Source organism: Ovis aries, chromosome 17 (assembly GCF_016772045.2).
Source record: "Ovis aries strain OAR_USU_Benz2616 breed Rambouillet chromosome 17, ARS-UI_Ramb_v3.0, whole genome shotgun sequence".
NCBI classification, from domain to species: domain Eukaryota; kingdom Metazoa; phylum Chordata; class Mammalia; order Artiodactyla; family Bovidae; genus Ovis; species Ovis aries.
Genome location: NC_056070.1, coordinates 18,633,433 through 18,657,455, shown reverse-complemented (window position 1 = coordinate 18,657,455; position 24,023 = coordinate 18,633,433). Strand labels below are relative to the sequence as shown.

The following is a 24,023-nucleotide window of genomic DNA, read 5'->3' as shown; positions in this document are numbered from 1 at the left end:
AAATTTTTGTTCTTTAATAATTATAAAAATAGAGCCGAAGCAACTGGGATTTTTCTGCATTTTAAAATACGCTAAAGGTGATATCACTTCAGTTATTAAAAACTGAAGAATCATCTCTAGTGTCAGAATTAGAGCCTTCATTACTTTTTTTTCTTCCAACTACTCATCGACTGATGTATTTCCAGTTTTGGACAGTGCATATATGTATGTATGTGCTTAGCCACTCAGTTGTGTCCAACTCTCTGGGACCCCATGGACTGTAGCCCACCAGGCTCCTCTGTCCATGAGATTTCAAGACCAGAATAGCGGAGTGGGGTGCCATTCCCTTCTCCAGGGGATCTTCCCGACCCAGGGATCAAACCCACGTGTCTTGGGTCTTCTTCATTGACAGGGGGATTCTTTATCACTAGTGCCACCTGGGAAGCCTTTGGACAGTGCTAAAGACTGAAATGCGTCCCCCACCCACCCACTTCAAATTCATATTTTGAAGCCCTAACTCCTAATATAATGTTTGGAGATCAGGTTTTCAAGAAGGTAACTAAGCTTAAATGAGGTCATAAAGGTAGACTCCTAGTCCAATAGGACAGATGGCCTCATAAGAAGAGGAATAGAGAGATTTCCCTTCTCTTCATGCCCACATATGTATAAACGTGTATTTGTGTGTATGTGTGTATGTGTATGTATATGTGTATATATAGCTGCCGTTAACAAAAGAACTAGCACAACTGCAGAAAGTCTCAACAGGAGAAAAACTGTAATGTCTGTGTTTCTTGGCTCCTTTTCCTCAACTTTACCATTTGAGGTTCCTCCAGTCTTCAGAGAAAAAGAAGACTCACCTGGTTCCTTAAGGCATTGTTCTTTCATGGGTCTCCTGCCTTCCAGCCCCACTGACCACCGCAATCTGGTTTCCACCACCACATAACTGTTCGCACGAAGAGCCTTCTAATTGTCAAATCCAAAGGATTCACTTGCTGCCCTGACCTCTAAGCAGCATTCATCAGTGTTCTATTCTGGCAGCTTTGGGTTCCCTTATTTCCAAGATACCAATCTTCCTGTTTTCCAGCTTTGACCAGGTCTCAAGTCTCTTTCCCTTCCAACCATCGGTAAAGATGTGTTTCACGGGAATTTAATCCTTAACATTTTCTCCTCTCCTTCAAAAGACTTTTTGTGAGTTACCTCATTATCCATGAGTTTAACTACTAGACTTTCAAAAGTGTCTGGCTCTGACTCCTCTATGAACTCCCAGTCTTAGTTTATTTGCCTACAAAGTAACTCCACCTGGGTGTTCCACAGAGACATCTCAGTTCTGATCTCCACCTGTTTTCCTTGTTCGTTACCATTATCTACCAAGGACTCTGTCCTCTCCTCCCTCACCCCCCAGATTTAATACTCAATGCTGTGGTTTCTGTCTCCTTCATAGTTCTCAAACTCATCTCTTTCCCACCATCTCTGCCCCCAGCTTATTGGTTTGGGAGGTTGTGTGGCGGGAGAAACAGAGATGTACATCAGAATCACCTCTGTGGTTTTCTTTTTAAAGAAGCGGGCCTACCCTGGCCCTCCTCCAGAGCTTCTGAACCAGCAAGTCCTCTTCCTCCCCACACTGTTCTTCTTTTTCCCTGGTCTCCCACCCATCCTCCACACTGCTGACAGATGATCTTTCCAAAACGCAATCCTGAAAGTGGAACCTGTCTTTCAGAGGTTCCCCAGAGCCTTCGGATAAAGTCCAGATTCCTTGGAAAACCCTTGACACTTTGTTTCTTGCTCACAATTTCCACCTCATCTCCTGCCACTCCCTTACGGGCACCCTGCACTCAAGGCTTATCAAAGTGTGGTACTTGCTGTTCCCAGAAAATCCCTCCTTTCCTTCCATAAGCCTTTTCTGCCTAGAATCCACTTTGTTCAAAAGCCTCTCCTGACTCCTACAGGCAGTGAGGCACTTCATCTTCTGTATTTCCACAGGACCTTGTTCAACTCATGATTCTATATTTATTATCAGATGACTATAAGTATTTCTGTTTATACAATGTCTCACCCATCAACCTGTGAGCCAACTGTTCATTTCATTATTTAGCTCTATCGTGAAGACTGACACATAATATGTACTCAACAAATGTTTACTAAATGAATTTTTGAAATTTTTATTTACTTTTGGCTGCAGTGAGGGTTTCGTCACTGTGCGAGGCTTTCTCTAGTTGCAGTGAGCAGGGGCTACTCTCGAGTTGTGGCTTCTCATCGCGCTACTCTTGAGTTGTGCTTCTCATCGCGGTGGCTTCTCTTGTTGCGGAGCACAGGCTCTAGGGCACTAGGGCTTCAGAAGTTGTGGCACGCGGGCTCAGTAGTTGCAGCTCCCAGGCTCCAGAGCACAGGCTCAATAGTTGTGGCGCCCGGGTTCGGTTGCTCCCCTGTATCCCTGGCAACTTCCGGGACCAAGGATTGAATCTGTGTCTCCTCCATTGGCAGATGGACTCTTTACCGTTGAGCCACCAGGGTTGGCTACCAGTCAACCTGGGGATTTAGCCACCAGCCCCCTAAATGAATTTGAAGTGAATAAAGTTTTTATTTATATTTTTCTGATTGTTTATAAGTATACAGTATTTAGCATATACCAAAAATAATGCTACTGACCCAGTTTCAGGAGACCATGCTCTTTGAATCCCTTTTAATAATTTATTAAACAGTTTATATTCAAACAGTACTTTTAATTTTTCAGAGCACTTTAATTTCAACACTTTATTATGGATATTTCCAAACATATGGAAAAGAAAAAGAACTGTGAGTGAATTCCCACAGACCCTAGATTCTAATTCAACATTTTGCTATATTGGCAGAACACTTTTTATGGACTAGTTTGATCACCTTTTATTTGACCTAATGACTAAGGTATGACTTTCTATAGATAAGGAAAGTAAGACTAAGAGATTTAACGATTTGCCAAGGAGGGTGTCTCCCAGTAGTTATGACCAACCTTGTCAGCTGACGCATCCACACCCTCTGATCTTACAAATATTTTGAATATCCTTAGTAATGAAAAGCTTCCAATTCCACAAGACAGGAGACTCAGCAAAATCATGGGAAAACCAACAAGAAAACATTTCTAGGTCATAAATCTTTCAGAGAGGAACCGAGTCTTGGGCATCTCTCCCACTCACCCCACTTCCTGTTCTGGTTAGTCATCATTTCCTGCCCAAGCTGAGACAGTTTCTTCCATTCATTCTTTTCCAGTACCAGATGCAAGTCTAGAATATCTTTCATATCAGCTAGTTTACTCTCTCCTGCCTTTTCACACGCCCGAGATACTTGACCTCCAATGACAGCACGGCCCTAAGACATATCCTTGCCCAGCCTGCAAACAGCTCACCCCTTTCTACCATATTAAGTCTAATACAATCTCTGCCTTCCGCAGTGTAACCTATCCAAGCATCTGCCTTACTTCTTCACTTCCATCCTACGTAAGAGATGTTGCAGCAAAGATACCTAGGGCTTTTTGCTTTATTCCCTTTTTCGCCTGCGTAAATCACCACCACTTTCTCCCAAATTCCACAAATGCAAATCCAAGTCATGGCTATTCTAATAAGCCTTCTAGAAAACCCAGGCGTGTTACGACCTCTATCGCCAAACTTACATAAACTTATGGCACTGATCTTAATCTACCTTGTACAGCTTTATGGTCTGATCTGCCACATTGGGCTTCCTTTGCCTGAGGATAATTCTTGAGGAAAGGGACGTTGTCTTACTCAGCGTCGCCCTCGCACACAGTAGGGGCTTTATCGTGCTTAATTTCGTTTTAACGCAACACATCCCGCCGAAAGGGTGGGGGAGAGACACCCTCTGCCGAATTCTCACTTACACGCGTACACGGATGCTGTCTTTTACTCGGACACACACGTGTCCCCCGGGCCACAGCCTGGAATGGTCTTGGGACTCCCAGCCTGTGGGCGTTTCCACTCCACCCAGCGGAAGGGGAGGCTCATTTCTTTAAAACTGCCTTCAGGGGTATTTGTTACCTTGGACCTCCCACAGCCTCCACCCTATAAACAGCTGAAGATCTGCGTCATCTCAAAGCAGGATCACTCCGGTTCTACGAATCCCTGCCAGGTCGCGCCGGGCGCAGGTCCCATGGACACCCCCTCCCTGGTTCGCTTGGTAGCGCCCGCTTTGTCAGCGCGCTGCGCTCGCCAGTTACCCTCCAGCTCCAGCCGGCCCGCGGCAGACAGCGCCTCCACTTCACAGCATCCGCAGCTTCGTTCGCGCCGTCTCGGGCTCGTCTGCCTGCGACCTTCCCCCGGGCCGCGGCTGGTAGAGAAGGAGCCCCGGAGACTCTGCTCGGACGGCCCCAAGAGTCTGCTGGGCTCGCCCGCCTCGGCGGGGCCCGCAGGTCGGTGGGGCGCGCGAGGGGCCGCGGCGGTTTTGGCGGCGGCGCCCGGCATGTATCAGAGCCCGCGGCGGCTCTGCTCCGCCCTGCTGCAGAGGGACGCGCCCGGCCTGCGCCGCCCGCCCGGCCCGCCGCCGCCGCCGCGCCGCCTCTCGCCCACGGCCGCCCCGCGGCTCCCGTCCCCCCGGCTCCTGGCGGCGGCTTCGGCGGCCCGCGAGGTCGCGAGGTCGTGCTCCCGAACAGGTGAGTGCACCGCCGTTCCTGGCGGAGAACGCGGCGGCCGCCACCTGGAAACGGCGGGGAATGAATGGGAAGCCGGGGGCTGCCGGGCGGTGGGGTGCGACCGGGAAGCGGTTCCTCTTCTCCCTGAGCCGCCGTCTCTGCTCTCCTTTGCCGCTCTGCCCTCGCCTTTTCTTGCCTGGGGCTTGCACCGCGTCCGGTAAGAGCTGCAGCCCGGTGCTAGGTTCCCGTTTAATCCTTCCCGTTTGATGCCGCGGTTTTAGTATTTCTCCCTCTTGACCTACGTTATCTTTTCCCCTTCCGAAGCCGCAGATTGTTTTACTTATTGCGCTAATGGTGGAACATTTTATGCAATATGTATATGAAGTTACGCTTACCTGATCCTGTGGCCTGCGTGGCTTAGGTGGTATGAGTTTTGAAAAACGTATGAACACGCATTGAATCTTTGGACATCTACTTGAATTTTGGGGGAGCCTTCCGGTCTTAATATTTGCATCATTATGCGTCCTGTATACCTGGGGTTAAGATCTTGTAAAGATGATGCCATCTCTTTGCCAAGAACCTGTTCTATAGGTCACGTGCTCTGGATTTTACTTGGGTTGCAGGGAAGGAAACGCCAGGCAGAATCTTATTTCCCTGACCAGGGATCGAACCTGCGCTCCTTGCATTGGAAGCGTGGAGTCTTAACCACTGGACCCGCAGGGAAGTTCCGTGGATTTTCCCTTTTTAGGCCACTGAAGTTTCTGCCTGAGGCCTCAGTACCGCGGCCACAATTTACATACAAATTAGTCATAGTGTAAAAATTAATAAAGCTTTTCTTTCAAAAGTGGGCAGTTTCATCACGCTAGCAGGTATATTTTAGTCGTACTCAAGTTTATTGCTGTTTAAGACGTATGGACATCTGAAATTGTAAACGACTACCTTTTGCTCCAAAAGTTTTGTGTTCTCTTTTACGCCGCCCCACCCGGGTTGCCGGATCTTAATTCCCCCACCGGGGATTGAACCCCCAGGGCAGAGAAAGAAAAGGCGGAGCCCTAAACACTGGACTGTCAGGGAATTCCCAAGTTTTGTATTAACTTCAGAACAGATAGAGCAGTAGAAAGAGTATGTTCAGTGTGGCTTTCTTTACTGAAAATGATCACCCAAAGTGTGATTGAAGTCAAGATTTTAAACTCTATTCAGATGATTGGCCTCTATTCAGATTATTGGCTGATGTTTAGATTGAGACATTCTTTTTAAAATTAGGATTTTCTTTTTGTGAAGGGACCTTGCCGGCGGCCAGCAGTTAAGACTGCGTTTCCACTGCAGGGGTCACAGATTCCACCCTTGGCCAGGGAACTAAAGTCTCGCATGCCACCCAGCGTGACCAAAAATAAAAAATATTAGGATGTTAAACTGATTACTGGAGACTAAACTCTTGTCCTTTTTTTTAAAAAAAAGGATGAACCTGACAGTCATTGAGATGTTCTTTGCAGTTCTGTAGGAATTTGGCATTTGTGAAATAACTGTTAGAATGGGAGAATTTCTAGAGGCATACTGTTGGGTTCGAGGTGGGAGAAGTAAAAGAAAATCAACTGGTGTCTTCTGTAGCACCATATCTCTTGTCTTAACCTATTTCCTTCGGGTCCTGGAGCAGAGTTAGCCAGTAGGTTCATTTTGGGAATACACATAGTTTGTGTAATACAGATAAGAGCTATGCTCTTAGCCAGAAGAAGGGTCAGGACATGTTGGATCTTAGGCCTTTGACATAGAAAGATGCTTAATGAAATTTCTGGAAGTCCCCTGAAATCCCCTAGTTTTAGAAAGAAATTGAAAGGATTATGGCTGTTAAACTACTACAAGAGCTAGAGCAGTTTCGCATTTTGCTCAGTTTTGGCTTCAGCTGCTTGTTGGGAGAAACTCGTGAATGCATTCATTTGCATATCCTTTGATCACTCATTCATTCAAAAAGTCTTTCTGTTTCTGGTCTGTCTATTGTTAGTCGTTCAGAGGTGTTTCTTTGCGACCCCACGAACTGTAGCCCGCCAGGCTTCTCTTTCCGTGGGATTCTCCAGGCACCAATACTGTGGAGTGGATTGCTGTTCCCTTCTCCAGAGGATCTTCCTGACCCAGGAATCGAACCCTGGCCTCCTGCATTGCAGGCAGATTCTTTACCATTTGAGCTAGGTGCCACTTTATAGGAGGTAAAAGAATGTGAGACATGGTCTGCCTCTGAGTTTAGTGCCCAGTCAGAGAGACGGGTTTTGCTCAAAGACCTGAGTGTTTAAAGAAATAAAACAACTTTTATTATTCTCCTTCAGTTAAAGGTTTGCAAATGGCACAAGGGTGCTGGAGAGCATGAAGTCCCTTCCATCAGTAGTGATCATTTTGGCTTCAGAAAGTGGTTGGCATTTGAATTGGTCCTTGGAGTACAGTTAAGATTGAAAGAGATTAAAAACATTTTGCTTGGGGAAAGCCAGGAGCAAAGTGGAAGGTGTGAGGCATGGATGGTGGCAGGGTGAAAGAGGAGGTACTTTGCCAAATGTTTCCCAAGATTCATAGGTCCTATTCTAGACTTAATAAAAAGAATTGTTATGGCTGGGTCCTGAATTCCACATTACTTAACAAAATGACAACATAAATAAAAAGCAGATTATTGTTATTACAGGCCTCAAGGTTTAGACATCTGGCTAGAGAAAGTCTTCAAGAAACTGAAAGCTATAATTCGCTCACCCCAGCATCTTTTGGGGTGCATGTGTGCTGAGTCGCTTCAGTTATGTCTCACTCTTTGGGACCCTATGGGTCATAAGCCCGCCAGACTCCTCTGTGCATGGGATTTCCCAGACAGGAATACTGGAGTGGGGTGCCATGTCCTTAGCCAGGGGATCTTCCCAACCCAAGGATAAAACCCAAGCCTCTTGACGTCTTGCATTGACAGGTAGATTCTTTACCACTAGCACCACCTGGGAAGCTCCAATCTTTGTAAGGGGGCGGGGGGGCTGCTAAATCCCAAGTTGACCCTATTTGTTAATCAGTTCCTTCATAACTTAGGCCCTGTGGCAGTCAGATGTCACTGGAAAGGTGAGTGTAGCCCCTTTGCAGTCATCAGATGCTGGGTTATTCTAATTTAAAGGGGACCTTTTCTCACGGAAGGGTCACACGGCCCGTAGAGAAACAGCAGCTGTCAGTTACTCTGCTGGATGAAACATGGTCTGATGTCACCTATGGGTTTATAGATGCCACCTCCTCAGATAATGAAGAGTTGGCTGAAATACTGTTCTCTACCACTGGAACACATTGCTTTTTTTTCTTGGTATGATTTTAAAAGCAAATACCAGCTCATCTGAGGAGGCGGTTTTATTTAGTATGTCCTTTAACAATGTGAGTAATCTGCTTATGAGAGAGAAGTGCAACAGCTTGTAATTATCAAGCTTCTATAGAAATATATTTTCTTTGTAGGAGAACAGGCTATTTGTTTTCCTATAGCATTCAACGGCAAGAGCTTAAATACAGTGAGTTACTGGGGGCTTTTGAATTAGAAACCATGATAGCAACTGATCCATAAGTTTTACTGAACACAGTACACTTAAAAGGCCAAATGTTTTATTGTCTCATGACTAATTGTATTGGAAATTAAGATCTGTGATCAGGATTCCTAGGACTCTGCTAACCACTTGAATGGTTATCCCATTTGAATGCAAGGATGATGTGCATGGGCGCTTAGTTCCATAGTAAACCCACTTGTACTTCAATGAAAATTTTGGGGTTTGTTATCTTTTAAAAAATATTTGGCTGTGCGGTCCATGGGATCTTTGTTGAGACATGTGGAAACTGGTTCCTGGGGACCGGGATCTAACCCAGCCCCCTGCATTGGGAGCACAGTGTCCTAGCCAGGAAGTCCCTGGCTTTGCTGTTTCAGAGTGGGGAGAGCAGCCTTCCTACAGGAAAGAGTATGACCTCAAGCAAAAATCTCAGCTGTCTTCTTGTCTCTATGTGATCTCAGAGCAGCACCTGAAACCTACCAGCTACACAGAACGCAGCATCAGTGTCAGGGATGTGGGCGGGAATGTCCAGGAGAAAGAGGGCTACGAAAAAAATCATACCTGTCAGATTTAAATGTCTTTATAAAATGCAGCCCCCCCTCTTCCCCACCCCACCATGGGTGGGTTCCTCATCCAAGGTTGGTTGAATCCCCAGATGCAGATACCAAGGGTGTACATCATTATATAAAAGGAGCTTAGGCATCCAGATTTTGGACATCCAAGGAGAGTCCTGGAACCCATCCCCGAGGGATGACTACTTTTTTTTTTTTTTTCCAGTAAAACGCTATCAAAAGAATGGCTGGGTCCCTCTCAGATCATCTGAATTTTAGTTTCTGCAAGTGGGCCTTGAGCATCTGCTAGTTCTGATGTATAGCCTGGGCAGACAGCCAGTGAGACACTTGCTTTGCTAAATGCTTGGAAGCCTGCTAGAAGTTTCTTAACTAGCGTCCCCAGAAGTTAGTCTCCAGTAGAGACGGCTCTTGGATTCTGAGGGATTGTGCAGAATGGTTTAAACCTGCTTTTCCCCTTTGGAACTGCAGTAGTCTGAGAAGTTACGTGGAGCCGGGATCATGGAGCAGTAAAGAGAAGTTGCAGTAGGGTGTCCAGGAAGTGCCTCGTGCATCATTTTCCTTTGCTTTTCCCAGCCTGTCCCCTACTCTGAGCGTCCAGTGCTGGGGCAGGTCCATCCAGTACAGGGTGCAAGGATGTTATTTTCGCATATCCTACTGACACCCTGGACGTGATGGTTTTCTGTTTCCTTTATGTTTTACTTTTCACTGGGGGGGTTGCTGAAGATGTTCATCTTTCAGATTTTCTAGGTCAAATAGATTTGCTGAGACGTGTTCTACAATTAATTTCTCTTTCCAGTGGTTCATTCTAAATTTTATTTGGAAAATTTTCAGGACAATTTTAAAATATAATTTTTTTAAAAAAAATAACATATCTGTTAATTTTGCCTCAGAACCTCTATCTCTTTGACAGTACCCATTATCCTCTAGAAGTTGAGGATTGTTTGTCCTTGGTGTTCAAAAGTTCTGTCAGGGTAAATGTTTTAGCATCAGATGAGCCCATTCAGTCTAAGGACATACCGTTCTTTTTTTTTTTTTTTTGCTGTGCTGGGCCTTCATTGCTGTGTGGCCTTTTCTCTAGTTATGGAGAGCAAGGGGTACTCTCTAGTCGCAATTCACGGGCTTCTCATTGTGGTGGCTTCTTGTTGCAAAATGGAGCAATGGTCCTCAGGTGCAAGTTCTTCGGAAGTTGCAGCTCCCAGGTTCTTGAGCATAGGCTCAATAGTTGAGCACAGGCTTAAGCTGCTCCCCGGCATGTGGGATCTTCCCAGATCAGGGACTGAGCCCGTTTCTCCTGCACTGGTAGGCAGATTCTTTACCACTGATCCACCAAGGAAGCGCCAGGACATACCATTCTTTAGCCCAGGAAGATTTCTATTTCTTGAATTTTATCATTTTCATCACTATTTTATCACATTCCCTGTTGTCATATTATTAAACTCCTGCTAGACAGATTGTCCATATGGATCCACCCTCTGTGGCTCCTCTTGCATTTTTAAAGAATTTATCTCTTTATATTTCATGAGATTTTTTTTGAACATGTCTATTTTGCAGTTGTTTACACTTTTTGGACATTTTCTAATTCTCTGCTCCTTTCTTCATAGAAGCCTAGTTTTTCTTTGTGTCCTGTATAGTTGTGTGAGCCTGTTTCTCCCCGGACCTTTCCTCCTGGGAGAGCAGTTTGCATTCTCTGTAGTTGGGGAGATTTGGGGGTGGGGGGTGCAGGCAGGCTCCCTTCTGTATTCTCCAATGCTTAGCTCACCCCTCCAGCCACGCCTTCAGAAATATCCCTGAGATCCATGGTTAGCACCTGGTCTCCTCTGCCTCCCTTCCCGTCCATCCAGGGCCCACATCTCTGAAGCCTGTTCTCCAGCTGGCAGAGGCCACCCTCTTCTGTCTGAGAGGGGAAGTGACAGAACTGGGAGCTGTCCCAAATAAAACACCACTGCTGAGAGAATGACCCTAATGATGGCCCCTTCGCCTCTTCCTGCCCTCTGTCGTGGTGGACTTAGCTTTGGGTTTCTGCAAAGCTCCCTTGGGAAGAGCCATATTTAATTTACCTTTGGTAGTTTGTACTGCATTGCCCTCCACCCTGGGTTCTCTGTTAATTCACACCTGTCTCTGTCTTCCTGGAATTGTTTCTTAAGCCCGCTGGTGGCATCCTGTCTGATTTTACCCATATTCTTTCAGTCTTCAGAAAAATATGAATGTGTGTACTTTATTCCGGAAAGCTCTTAGGAAGGAGAATAATGTATTTTTGGCCTCATGTCAGATAAATAATGTACATTATTTATCAATTCCCATCTTAAAAATGAGTCATTGGACTGGAGATAACTGCTGCCAGTGTCACCACACATTTTAAAAAGATGATCCTTTTCCTACATGTGCTGTGATTGTTCCAGCAAGGTTGTGGAAATCTATATATGAAAATTAGTTTTTCCCTATTTTAAATGACTGAGTCTTTCGTTGATTTTTGTGAAGTATGTACAAATGGACTGTACAACTCATAATCTAAAGCAAGAGTCTGCAAACTTTTCTGTAGAGAGCCAGCTAGTATATATTGGGCTTAATAGACTAAATACTTGTTACAGCTATTCAGCTTGGCTGCTATAGTGTGGAAGTAGCTGAAGACAATACACAAATCTTATTTATGGATACTGATGTTGCAGTTTTGGATGATTTTCACATGTCAGGAAATATTATTACAATTTATTTCTTTCAACCATTTAAAACTATAAGCAGCCATAGGCATCTCATACAGGGCCCTGGGAGATGTATGTGGACCTCTGACCCACAGGGAGGAATAGCAGCATACTCCTTAGCTCTGTATTTCATTCATAGCTGTGAACCCAGAGCACCCCTTGAGCTCCTGGGAGTGTTAAGGATGGACACCAGGTAGTGCCACAAACCTGAAGTCTTAGTTGGTGGAGAGCAGCTGTCACACCAGGTTTCTGCCTTTTCAGTTTTCAGTTTTCTAGCATTTTGCTTGGAAGAGTCTGACTTGCGCAAATGCTTGGCCAGCCCACTCATAATCAACCACCAGTTTTAATACGCTAAGCTAAGTATTCATTGTGGAGGGATTTCTCTTTCCCTAGCCATATTTTCAAGATGAATCTGGCATGACTGAAGGGACAGCTCTGCTTTGTCCAGAACACACTGGGGTATTCTTGTGTCTGACTGCTGCCTAGCAAAGAAAGGTCACTGGGATTGTCACTGTGTCTAGGAGCTTGTATTTATAGACCCGCTAGGTTGGGAGACATGACCTTCACTTGATATCTCTAGTAATGCCATGTGCCAGTAAAGCGGGTCATTGCACCGCTTTGTACACCTTGTGCTGTGCCAGTGTGCACGCCCTGATGGCGGTGACTTGGGCAGAGGGACGAGGTGAAATTGGACCTTTGTTAACTGCCATGCGCGCCCCTGGCACAGCTCCATCTGGTCATCCTGACTCTGGGTCAGCACCGGCAGAGACAGTTGATGAGCAGTGGTCCAAGGTGCGGGCAGCCGTCCCAGGGCCAGGTCCTTTGCTAATTGTGCAGTCAGTCTCTGCGTCTATAAAATGGATAATACAATACCTACTTTGCTGGATTGTTGGAAAGATAAGTGCGGTACATGCTTGGCTCTCAAATGTTAATAGCTGCTCTTGAATTGATGCTTTTGAACTGTGGTGTTGGAGAAGACTCTTGCGAGTCCCTTGGACTGCAAGGAGATCCAACCAGTCCATTCTGAAGGAGATCAATCAGCCCTGGGATTTCCTTGGAAGGAATGATGCTAAAGCTGAAACTCCAGTACTTTGGCCACCTCATGCGAAGAGTTGACTCATTGGAAAAGACTCTGATGCTGGGAGGGACTGGGGGCAGGAGGTGAAGGGGACAACAGGGGATGAGATGGCTGGATGGCATCACTGGCTTGTCCCTCATAGTAACACATTGAAGTAGGTGATGGTGATCCCAAGATGAAGAAACAGAGCCACAGAAATAACTTGTTCAGGATCTGATTAGTGAAAAGAGAAGCCATGATTTCTGGAAACCAGTCAACCTACCGTGAGTCCATAAACAAGGCAGATATAGTCCCTATCTTAAGGGTGACTTAAGGTTCTTACTTGTGGCTCAAGAGGGTAAAGCATCTGCCTGCAATGCGGGAGACCCAACTTTGATCCTTGGGGTCGGGAAGATCCCCTGGAGAAGGAAATGGCAACCCATTCCAGTATTCTTGCCTGGAAAATCCCATGGATGGAGGAGGCTGGTGGGCTACAGCCCACGGGGTTGCAAAGAGTTGGACATGACTGAGCGACTTCACTTTTACTTCTCAAGTACGAGAAGGCCATGTGTAAGAAAAAGGGAGCCGCTGGAACTTGATCCATGAAGCTGTGAGCCATGGGGACTGTGAATCTATTGATTTATTCATTAAGTGTTAAATAAACATATTGCATACCCAACATCCAAGCTGTTTTAGGTCGATGGTTGTCTTGTGAATATTTTGAAGGTGACCACATTTATTCAGGAGTCTTCAGGGGACCAGTGAAAATTAGCTGCTGAATTAAGTTTTCAAACCTTTCTGAGGTGATTCAGCACAATAGCCAGTGGGTGGCAGCACAGGCTTGCTGTTCCAATGATGCCGTCCTGTGATGTCTGTCCTTTAGGGTTTGGTGTGCTTTTCTCTTGGAGGTTTCCGTGGGCCCAAGGTTGGTCAACTCCAGCAGCTTCTCAGATGTGTACCCAGATAATCCTGGCTTTTGTTGAGTTTTTACTTTTTAACCAGCATTTTTTCCCCCAAATAAAAAGACTGGTTGAAAGAGTGGCACCATTTACATTTTTGGAAATCTCTTCATTTGAAAGTCTGGCTTAATACATGACAGCTGTCTATATCCTCCTAGGTGCTTCTCCATTCAGTCTGTTGTGATATTTTGGTTAAAAGATACGAATCCAGTCTCTCACTGGTTATATAATTGGAGAGAATTATTTTAATAGCCTTTTACGATGACTGTGGGTAGTCTTTTATGGTAGCTTATATTAATAGTTATTTGCAACATCAAATCTGATACCATATCAGTGAACATCTTCTTGGTTATTTGGGAAGTTGGTTAACTAGGTTGTGTGGCTTTTCTAGATGTTATACAATATAGAAATAACCTTAGTAACTATCACCACCAGTCTTGTCAGAAAAGTTTTTAAGTATTGGGGACTTGTCAGGCTCCTGATGGCAGATGTGTTTTCCACAATTTTCTCTGGGAAATTTTTCTCATGGGCAAAAATACTGTCAGTTGTTTTCCTTAAAGTGACAGGCTCACTTCTTACATTTTAGTGGATAAATGTCTGCCTTGTATCCATATGTGATTGACTATTTGAAGTTTGTTGGTTCTTTGAGATGAAGATAGGGGAGAGTTCATTTTGCAGTCCAGACACTCACCTGAGTGCTGTTGCTTAAGGCAGCGTATTTTGTGTGCAGCATTAAAGATACGTCATCAGGGCTCCAAATTTAACAGAAGTACTTATTGCTGCCTCACTTAAGGACATTGAGGGTAAAGCAGGCAATTTAAAAAATGAATAATGGTGAAGAGCACAGTGGCCCCTTCTGGAGCCTGGGTCCACTGCCTGGGTTAAAGCTGACAAAGCAGCGGTTTCATAACAGTTGAAAACGAAGACAGAAAGGATGCCTCAGTGTTAATATGGAAACCCCTTGGCCCCGCATTTCTCCAAAGGTGTCTCAGACATCCCTAATGGCTCTTTGTCTATGTATCTATGTATACTATAAGGGACGTGAAATCTGGATGGTATGTCTGACTCCACCTCAGTACCACATGATTCCTTCTAAACCTTTCCTCATTTATCTGCAGCTTTCCTCTCACAGAAATCAGACTCCCACCATCCATTTGTAAAGCATTTTTGGAATTGCTGACACCCACCCCCCCCCACCCCCACCCCCCCAGAGGAACAATTTTGCTAATTTGAGTGCACTTCCTTTAGCAGTTAAAAGCTGTTTTCCAAGGTGACATCATTCCTTTTTTCCTGAAGCCCCTTCTGTGAATTTGTCATATATTTGTAATAGATTTATTTGTCAGAGTCTGCATTTCCTCTTGATCCCTCCACCTCCCTCTTGATCTTTTGAATTTTGCACAGTAAAGTTTACTCTTTGTGAGGGATAGTTAAGCCAGTGGATTTTGACAAACACAGTCATGTATGCGTCACCCTAGGGCTGTACAGAGTGGTTCCACTGTCCTAGAGTTCCTTGTCACCCGCTGCTCCCTCCCTCAGTCTCTGAAAACCATTCCGTATAATTTGCCTTCTAGAATGCCCTATGAGTGGGATCGTGCAGTATGTAATTTTTAGGATCTGGCTTCTTCCACTTACAAAATACCTGTGACTTGTTCCCCTCTCTTGTTGTGTACTATTTCGTGTGGTTGTATACGGTTGCACATTGAGGGACATCTTTGACTGCTTCCAGTTTGGGCATTTATCAATACAATTGGGTATATACATTTGCATACATATTTTTGAATGAACTTAAGTTTAAGTTCACTTGGGTAAATCCCTAGGGGCATGAGTTCTATATTTATTTTAGACACTGCCAGACTGTCTTCCAGTGAGGCTGTACATGGGAAGCAGTAGGTGGGAGTTTCTGAAGGGATGGGTATTGTTTACCAGCGAAAGCCATCAAGGCCTAGGCCTTTTTTCTAGGTAGATGTTAACATCCTTCAGTATCTAGTTGGAGTCACTGCCACAGAGCTGAAGGGAGAGATGGGGCCAGGCCTGCCCCAGGCAGGACCAGCACAGACTGAGGTTCGATAGCTTTTGCAAATAAAGGCTTCCCAGTGCGTTGTGTGCCTTTGGTCTACATCCAGAGCACTGAAATGGCTGGTTTTGACACTGGTTCAGGTTTATAATTCTTTTGGGGAGGACTTGTCAGCTCCCTCATGCAGTCGCGCCTGAAGTCTGCTTGATGGGTTTCTTTCTCTAATGTGTCCCCTGTTAGCAAACAGACATGGTAGTCTGCTCCGGAGCTCAGTCCTCCTCTGTCAATAAACATCTCCCGCCTGTTTCCAGTTTGCACCTCTCTCCTGAACATCAGTCATACCTAGCTCCTATTTTCTGCAAACCCTACCCAGTTTTCCTACCCGGTATTGGCAGCTTCATCCTTGTAGTTGCTCAACCACCCATCTTGGAAACTTTTTTTGACTGCCCTCTCATTGGCCACATCCAAGTCATCAACAGAGCTTGTCGGCTCCAATTCTGGATTTACTCAGAATCCAGCCACTTAAACTGGGCCTAGAACTGGGGCTTTGAGGCCCACATTGCAGTGTGTCCTTTCTTGCTGCAAAGCCTTTGTCTTTAGGTGGTAGATTTAATTTTTGAAAATCCCCAAAAGTCACAAATAAGGTGACAAAATACAGTAATCCACTATTGGACCAAAATGAGCTTTTTTTGAGCTGAGCTGGCTTTAATAAGAATGTGTTTTCCTTGAGTTTTGTTTGCTAACAGCCCGATAAATTTCCAAAACCAAACCAAAAAAGGACAACAGGGAATGATGAAATTAGAATATCCAGGTTAAGCAGTCTAGAGTAAGTAACAATTCTGATTCTACCATTACTAATGATGATCACTGCAAATAATTCTCTTTTAATATTTTATTTTTTTATTTGGCTGCTCTGGGTCTTAGTTGTAGCATGTGGGATCTAGCTCCCTGACCAGGGATCGAACCTGGGCCCCCTGCACTGGGAGCTCAGAGTCTTAGCCACTGGACCACAGGGGAAGTCCCCAAATAATTCTTAATTGAACATGCTTGCTTCTTTCTGGTCCCTGCTCTGTCCCACCCCTACCCCCACCCCAAGCTTTTCTTTTTTTGGTTGTACTAAATCCTCATTTGAGTACACTTTGTGTGGATCACAATAAACTGGAAAATTCTGAAAGAGATGGGAATACCAGACCACCTGACCTGCCTCTTGAGAAACCTGTATGCAAGTCAGGAAGCAACAGTAAGAACTGGACATGGAACAACAGACTGGTTCCGAATAGGAAAAGGAGTACGTCAAGGCTGTATATTGTCACCCTGCTTATTTAACTTCTATGCAGAGTACATCATGAGAAACGCTGGGCTGGAAGAAGCACAAGCTGGAATCAAGACTGCCAGGAAGAATATCAATCACCTCAGATATGCAGATGACACCACCTTTATGGCAGAAAGTGAAGAGGAACTAAAAGCCTCTTGATGAAAGTGAAAGAGGAGAGTGAAAAAGTTGGCTTAAAGTTCAACATTCAGAAAATGAAGATCATGGCATCTGGTCCCATCACTTCATGGGAAATAGATGGGGAAACGGTGTCAGAGTTTATTTTGGGGGGCTTCAAAATCACTGCAAATGGTGACTGCAGCCATGAAGTTAAGAGGTGCTTGCTCCTTGGAAGAAAAGTTATGACCAACCTAGATAGCATATTCATAAGCAGAGACATGACTTTGCTGACTAGAGGTCCGTCTAGTCAAGGCTATGGTTTTTCCAGTGGTCATGTATGGATGTGAGAGCTGGACTGTGAAGAAAGCTGAGCACCGAAGAATTGATGCTTTTGAACTGTGGTGTTGGAGAAGATTCTTGAGAGTCCCTTGGACTGCAAGGAGATCCAACCAGTCCATTCTGAAGGAGATCAGCCCTGGGATTTCTTTGGAAGGAATGATGGTAAAGCTGAAACTCCAGTACTTTGGCCACCTCATGCGAAGAGCTGACTGATTGGAAAAGACTGTGATGCTGGGAGGGATTGGGGGCAGGAGGAGAAGGGGATGACAGAGGATGAGATGGCTGAATGGCATCACTAAGTCGATGGACGTGAGTTTGAGTGAACTCTGGGAGTTGGTGATGGACAGGGAGGCCTGGAGTGCTGCGATTCATGGGGTTGCAAAGAGTCAGATACGACTGAGTGACTGACTGAACTGAACTGAAATCTTCATTGGCTCACTCTTGGATCACATAGCCAGTGGATATTGTACTATCTTAATCTCATTTAGATTTGCTTTGCTCTGTTTTATACAGCATCACCAGTTCGTATATCAGTATCTCTGGTCATTTTGGTCTAAAGCTTGTTCACTACTTCCAGGGGTGGTTAATACTTTTCTGAGAAGGGCCCAATAGTAAACATTTTGGCTTTGAGTGCCAGAAATTATCCTGTCACGTATTGTGTGCTTGTGAGCATGTATGTAACCTCTGAAGATCAAGGACTGCGGTTGGCCATCCCATGCTGTATTTTCTGGAAGAAGTGCTCCAAGAGTCAGTATTTCAGTTTCGCTAGATGTAAAATTCTTGGCTCACATACCATGAGTCATATATATATATATATAAAGCCTGACATGTTTCAAATATATAACATCATTTTCTTCTGGTCTAAAAAAATTACAGTTGAAGTCTGACACTCTGGCTTCTAAGTTACTTGCTGTTTCTGGCCTAGAGTCCAAGGGATTTTTTTTCTGTTTCTTTACAGTCCAGTTGGTGTTGGTCCTTCTGGGTTGATAGTCTCAGGTATGTGTGTTTGTCTGTGATACATGTTTTTTTAACCTCATAATTTTTCTTTCAAACCATTGACCTTTTTTTCAGCTTTATTGAGGTATACTTAGCAAACATTGTGTGTATTTGAGGTGTACTGAGTTTGATATTTGTACACATCTTGAAATAATTACCTCAATCAAGCTAATTAACATGTCACTCACATAGTGTGTGTTTCTGGGGGGTGGTGGAGGGGGCAGTGAGATCACTTAAGATCTAAGATCACTTAGAGGATTTCAAGTATGAGATACAGTATCCTTAACTAAAAGTTGCCTTGCTGTACATTAAACCTCCAGAACTTAATTCATCCTGCATGATTGAAACTTTGTACTCTGAAGAGTTTTCTTGATTTATAGTTTTTAGTATCAATATGTGTTTCATTTCCATGCATTGGTTTTCCTGCTAAGAGAACCTTTTTATCCATGTGTTGCATCTTTGCTTTAAATAAGTACATAGTATTTGCCACTGTCTCTCAAGCTTTATCTCCTCATTTCTTTCTGTTTTACTAATTCTTCACATTGCCTCATTTGTAAGTTTTCTAATTTAGATTACTTTGTCATTTTCTTAATTATCCTATATTATAATAGGATATAATTTTGATTGGCTTTCTGGGCATGTCTTCCAGCACTTTCATTGTGTTAACACATTATACTGTTCCTTGTTCACTTTATATTGAAAGTTTTTAGGAGGAAGTGTGGCTTAGGATAACTCCTTAAATCTTCAACTCCTGTTGGACACAATTAACCTTTTTCACATTCATTTTCGCATGGTACTTGCTCTTTTGTCACAGCAACCACCCTGAAACTCAGCTTGGCGAAGGTGATGTCATCAGGACGACGCAGACCAGTCCTGTTAAAACTGAACAGCTTCAAGCTGCTCATTTGCCTGCAGCCTGACAGGTGTCAGATATTGGAGCTCTTGTGAGTTTGCCATGATGCCCTGACAGACTGGTCTACTCTTAGGCTATTGCTGATGCTAGAAACCATGCTTGAAGAAAACAGTAGAATTTTTTACCACTTTTTGCTGAACAAGAAGTACAGAAGAAAGATTTTCAAAGTTGTACTGCCAGCTAAGAAGAAAATTTCTTTGGACCCATGTACTCAGATAGGCAAGCAAATTGATTAAAAAAGAATATATTCAAGTCAGACATCCAGGAAACAAGTGTGTGCGTGTGTTCATGCATGTGCCTTTGTGAGAACAGGCTTGCAGGCGGTTGCACGTACACAGAAATGTGTGTTGGGAAAACTGGTGTTTCTTTGCCTCACTTTCTCATTGGGGAGCTACTTTTATAGTCATTGAAAAGGAATGATAGAGCATGCTTGCATCTTGATCTTGATGTTTAAGGCTAGGTCTTAGGGGTGAGCACTTGAATTTGCCTTTGTGACCTGCTATGTAAGGTGAATTCAGTTGCTTGCTAGTATCAGGTGCAATCAGCTTGCCAAATACGTGTTTTAAAAAGACTTTTGTGTCCTTCAAGAGAAGGCAAGGACTTGGATGAGGTCAGGAAATCCAGGTTCCTCCAAACCAGGAATCTTAGCCATGATCCAAGCAGAATCTGGCCTAACTTACACTGTGATGAAGAGAAAACAAGGTTGACCTTTAAAAGAGCAATCACCTGCCTCCTAGTGAGGTGACAGATACCTCTCTCTTCATGTTAACTTGTTGAAGATTGTGCTCTGTTGTCCTTAGTTACTATCCAGTTAGATAAGAATCAGAAGCCCCAGGAAATGGATCTAGACAATGCTTCCTGCACCACCATACCCCACCCTCCCCACCCCCATCACTCCCCCCACCACCGCCAGCCTCTTTTCTGATTTTTAAAAAATCTGGCAATTAAGATTAGATTGCAGACTATACTGCTCAGTGATGTTGTCAGAATCCTATAGAAAGCCAGAGCTCTATCAGAAATGAATTTAATCCAGCTGATTCTTCCCATAACAGGGATCTGAGTAGATGACACACTAAGAGTCTGCTCTAATGCCATCTCGGAGTAACCAGGCTTTCTGACATTTGGCTCTTCAAAAATGGTCTTGAAGTTCTCATTTAAAATACATAGAAAAAGGAATATGGATTTTGCTTAGCCATGCTTTTGTAAGACTGTGTCTACAAATTATAAAGACAAGTCTCAGGTTAGCATAACCCATAAAGATCAAGGTATTTCAACTGTAGTATTTCAAGTAGTTGTCCTTCTAGAAAGCTAGAACCTGGGAGCTCCTGTAATCCACCCCATAGACCATGAACGTGGCAACATCGGCCCCAGCTTCTGTGGACACTAACTGCTTTATCTTGTGGTCTCTCTGAGTGAGAACGGGAGAAAGGCAGGAGAAGGCAAAGTGTGTAACCGTGTCTCCTTCCCCGCAGTGTATCCCATGGGAAACGGCACGAGCAGGCTCTACAGTGCTCTCGCCAAGACACTCAACAGCAGCGCGGCGTCCCAGCACCCGGAGTACCTGGTGGCCCCTGACCCAGAGCACCTGGAGCCCATCGACCCCAAAGAGCTCCTGGAGGAATGCAGGGCTGTCCTGCACACCCGGCCCCCGCGGTTCCAGAGGGACTTTGTGGCTCTGCCGGCCGATTGCCCCAGCAGCCACCCTCCCATTAGGGTCATGCAGTGGAACATCCTTGCCCAAGGTAGGCCTGCTGCATCTGCCCGAACCGCCACCGCCTCCCTGCTTCTGCGCATGCCCGGTGCACCTGCGCATGCCCGGTGCACCTCTGCGTGTGCGGGGGCGAGGTGTCAGGCGAGGGGTGGGGCGGCTAGAGCTCCCGAGGAGCTCTCCCAAGGGGAGGTGGGGAAAGGGAGTCATCTGGTTTTCACTGATAAATCCAGCGACTAAGGGGTATTTCTTACTTCCGCGTTGGTAGACTGCATGTTCAGTGACGGCTTCTGTCTCCCAGCACATCCAGATTTCAAGGCCCCCGTCTCTTATTAGCCTGAAACTTTCTGCTGTCTCCAGCTTTCAGTCCACAGCACTAAGATAGCATTTGCCAAGGAGAAACTGAGTCTACTGAGTGGGCGAGGTAGAATCTTCTGCAGGAAATGTGGAGGGCGGGGGTTGGTCTGGATACTCTGGCCAGATTCTTATCCAAACACACCTTTATTATAATTTGAGGCCAGAGATGTTGCCTCTGTTCTCTGTGCTTTGAGATACTTGTTATGGTAGAAAGGACTCCTTTCCTGGGTCTGCTGGATTTAAAAACAGGTATGTCAGTCAACTTTCTGCAGTGCTGCTGATCATGGAGCTCTTGAAATTTTAAGAAGAAACCAGGGTCACCATTTTTCCCTCCTTTTCTGGAATAGAAGGGCATACTCCCCGACTTTCCATAATTTGATTCATTTTTTTCTTTTCCCAGATATAAGTAAAAGCTGCCCACTTAAAATAGGTGTCATTTATGGTTTCTATAAAGGCCTAGTACTGGGTTAAATGTATTTAGTTCATCTGACATAGCTTAGATCTCTTAGACTACAAAGAACATTGTTTAAAGCTAAAACTTAATGTTTTATGTCCTGGAATATGTGGCTTTATTATGTCTTCTGTCCTGGAATAGAGACAGATAGTTTTAATATGAAAGTCAGTTCCTTGCTTCATGTGGATGGTAAGAGGTAATTAGTTTGGAGGTCGGTGCAGTAAGAGAATCCCCCCAGAGCACCTGAAGCAGAGAAAGTACTCTGAAGGTCTTGGGTGACGTCACACCTAAGGAGACCCCCAGGTATTTAGCAGCTGACAACGGACCGGCTTTTTTATTTCAGCTCTTGGAGAAGGCAAAGACAACTTTGTCCAGTGCCCTATCGAAGCCCTCAAGTGGGAAGAAAGGAAGTGTCTGATCCTGGAAGAGATCCTCGCCTACCAGCCCGATATCCTGTGCCTCCAAGAGGTGGACCACTACTTCGACACCTTCCAGCCCCTCCTCAGTAGACTGGGCTATCAGGGCACCTTCTTCCCCAAGCCCTGGTCGCCCTGTCTGGATGTGGAGCACAACAATGGACCCGACGGCTGTGCCTTGTTCTTCCTCCAAAACCGATTCAAGCTGGTCAACAGTGCCAACATCCGGCTGACGGCCATGACGCTGAAGACCAACCAGGTGGCCATTGCCCAGACCCTGGAGTGCAAGGAGTCCAGCCGCCAGTTCTGCATCGCCGTCACCCACCTGAAGGCACGCACCGGCTGGGAGCGATTTCGATCAGCTCAAGGCTGCGACCTCCTCCAAAACCTGCAGGCCATCACCCAAGGGGCCAAGATTCCCCTGATTGTTTGTGGAGACTTCAACGCAGAGCCCACAGAGGAGGTCTACAAGCACTTTGCTTCCTCCAGCCTCAATCTGAACAGCGCCTACAAGCTGCTGAGCGCTGACGGGCAGTCGGAACCTCCGTACACGACCTGGAAGATCCGGACCTCAGGCGAGTGCCGGCACACGCTCGATTATATCTGGTACTCCAGGCAGGCGCTCAGCGTGCGGTCAGCCCTGGATCTGCTCACGGAGGAGCAGATTGGACCCAACCGGCTGCCATCCTTCAATTACCCTTCAGACCACCTGTCCCTAGTGTGTGACTTCAGCTTTAACGAGGAACCTTGATGGACATTTATAAATCCTTGTCTGTGTCTTTTTAATCGCAGGAGTCTTAACCAGGGATGTTTCAGGAAACTGAAATAGAGTAAGTTGACTGAGGAAGGGTTCCCAGTTTCTTCCACTTCTTTGTTTCCAGCATGCCCTTGGGAAGGAACCCCGTTAGCTCACATTAAAACCTTTTCTTCAAAACCTACAGCGAAAAAGGTTTTTGCACTCCAGTATTGCTTTGCATTTTCTTTCCCTTAGGATTAATTATATGTTGATCATTTAAGGGCATTATATTAGGCTTGTTTTGAAGCTTTTTCTGTTAGAGTATACTATATTAAAATAGTAGACTTGCTTGAGTCTCCTATGATTAACAAGTATGCAGGAACAGTGTCTCTAGACAACATTTCAAGTTATTTATTTGTGTTTTTTAATATCAAGTTATGCATGGCAATATTTATTTTTTTATATCTTCATGTAAAATTAAGTAAATTATAACATGAACATGTTAAAACCATGCAAAACATAAGTTATAGAGTAATAATTTATAGTAATTTTCTTAAAGCTTTAAAGATGTTTTTATTGGAATCTAATAAAATAATAGTGTACAAAGGAACTACTTAGCCTTGAGGGGTTTTTGTTATTTAAGTGGAAATACCAGTTCTCGATGATCTGTTCTTCATAAATCTTTGCTATGCCTCTGTGCTTTCCATTATTGTGTTTCTTGAAGAGGTTCCATGGCTAGTCTTCATCAGTCACTGTTACTCATTTCCGGTATTCCCTTGGAGTGCTCTTGGTATTCATTTGCAGTCACTCTGCAAATTGTATTGAATGTGCTTTGCACAGTAGATATATTTAGGAGCTGTTATGTGGTAGTGGACAGTAAGACCTTTTCAGAGATGGGAAACTATTCCTGGTCTGCTCATGAGGCTGTGGTTGAGATAAGACAGCCAGGTAGCTAGTTTTAAAAGATCTAGAAAGCAGAATAAAAAGAGTTAAAAGGTAAAGATAAAAGGTGAAACTCCTTCCTAATGAAATCCCACAAAACAGCCCCACTGAGTAATATATTTTAACCCATGAGTTGTAAATATTTAAGATTAATAAATAGTCTTTTAAAGCTAGTGTCTTAATATCTTGTTTTTTTAATGCATAGAGAATCTGAGAATAAATTTGGCCTTTTAATACTGTTAATGTGGTGCCCACACAATCCCAGACAGTCAGACCTTCATTTTAAAGTGGACAAA

The 24,023-nt window shown here is 44.7% G+C and overlaps 1 protein-coding gene across 2 annotated transcripts; it reads left to right on the top strand.

Moving 5' to 3' along the window:
- Positions 1-4,188: 4,188 nt before the first annotated feature.
- On the top strand, positions 4,189-23,900 carry NOCT (nocturnin). Of its 2 annotated transcripts, none has more exons than XM_015101513.3 (3): positions 4,189-4,615; positions 20,587-20,856; positions 21,977-23,900. In XM_015101513.3, the coding sequence occupies exons 1-3, from the start codon at positions 4,426-4,428 to the stop codon at positions 22,798-22,800; spliced, it is 1,284 nt and encodes a 427-aa protein (XP_014956999.3). In that variant the 5' UTR covers positions 4,189-4,425; the 3' UTR covers positions 22,801-23,900. The 2 variants fall into 2 exon arrangements, with proteins under 2 accessions (XP_014956999.3, XP_060256987.1); XM_060401004.1 differs by lacking the exon at positions 4,189-4,615 and adding an exon at positions 18,797-19,145.
- The last annotated feature ends 123 nt before the right edge of the window (positions 23,901-24,023 follow it).

Coding starts and splice junctions, on each gene's coding strand:
- NOCT (XM_015101513.3), top strand. CDS start 4,426: ATGTATCAGAGCCCGCGGCGGCTCTGCTCCGCCCTGCTGCAGAGGGAC. Junction 4,616..20,586: donor GAGGTCGTGCTCCCGAACAG/GTGAGTGCACCG, acceptor CCTTCCCCGCAG/TGTATCCCATGGGAAACGGC. Junction 20,857..21,976: donor GTGGAACATCCTTGCCCAAG/GTAGGCCTGCTG, acceptor TTTTTATTTCAG/CTCTTGGAGAAGGCAAAGAC.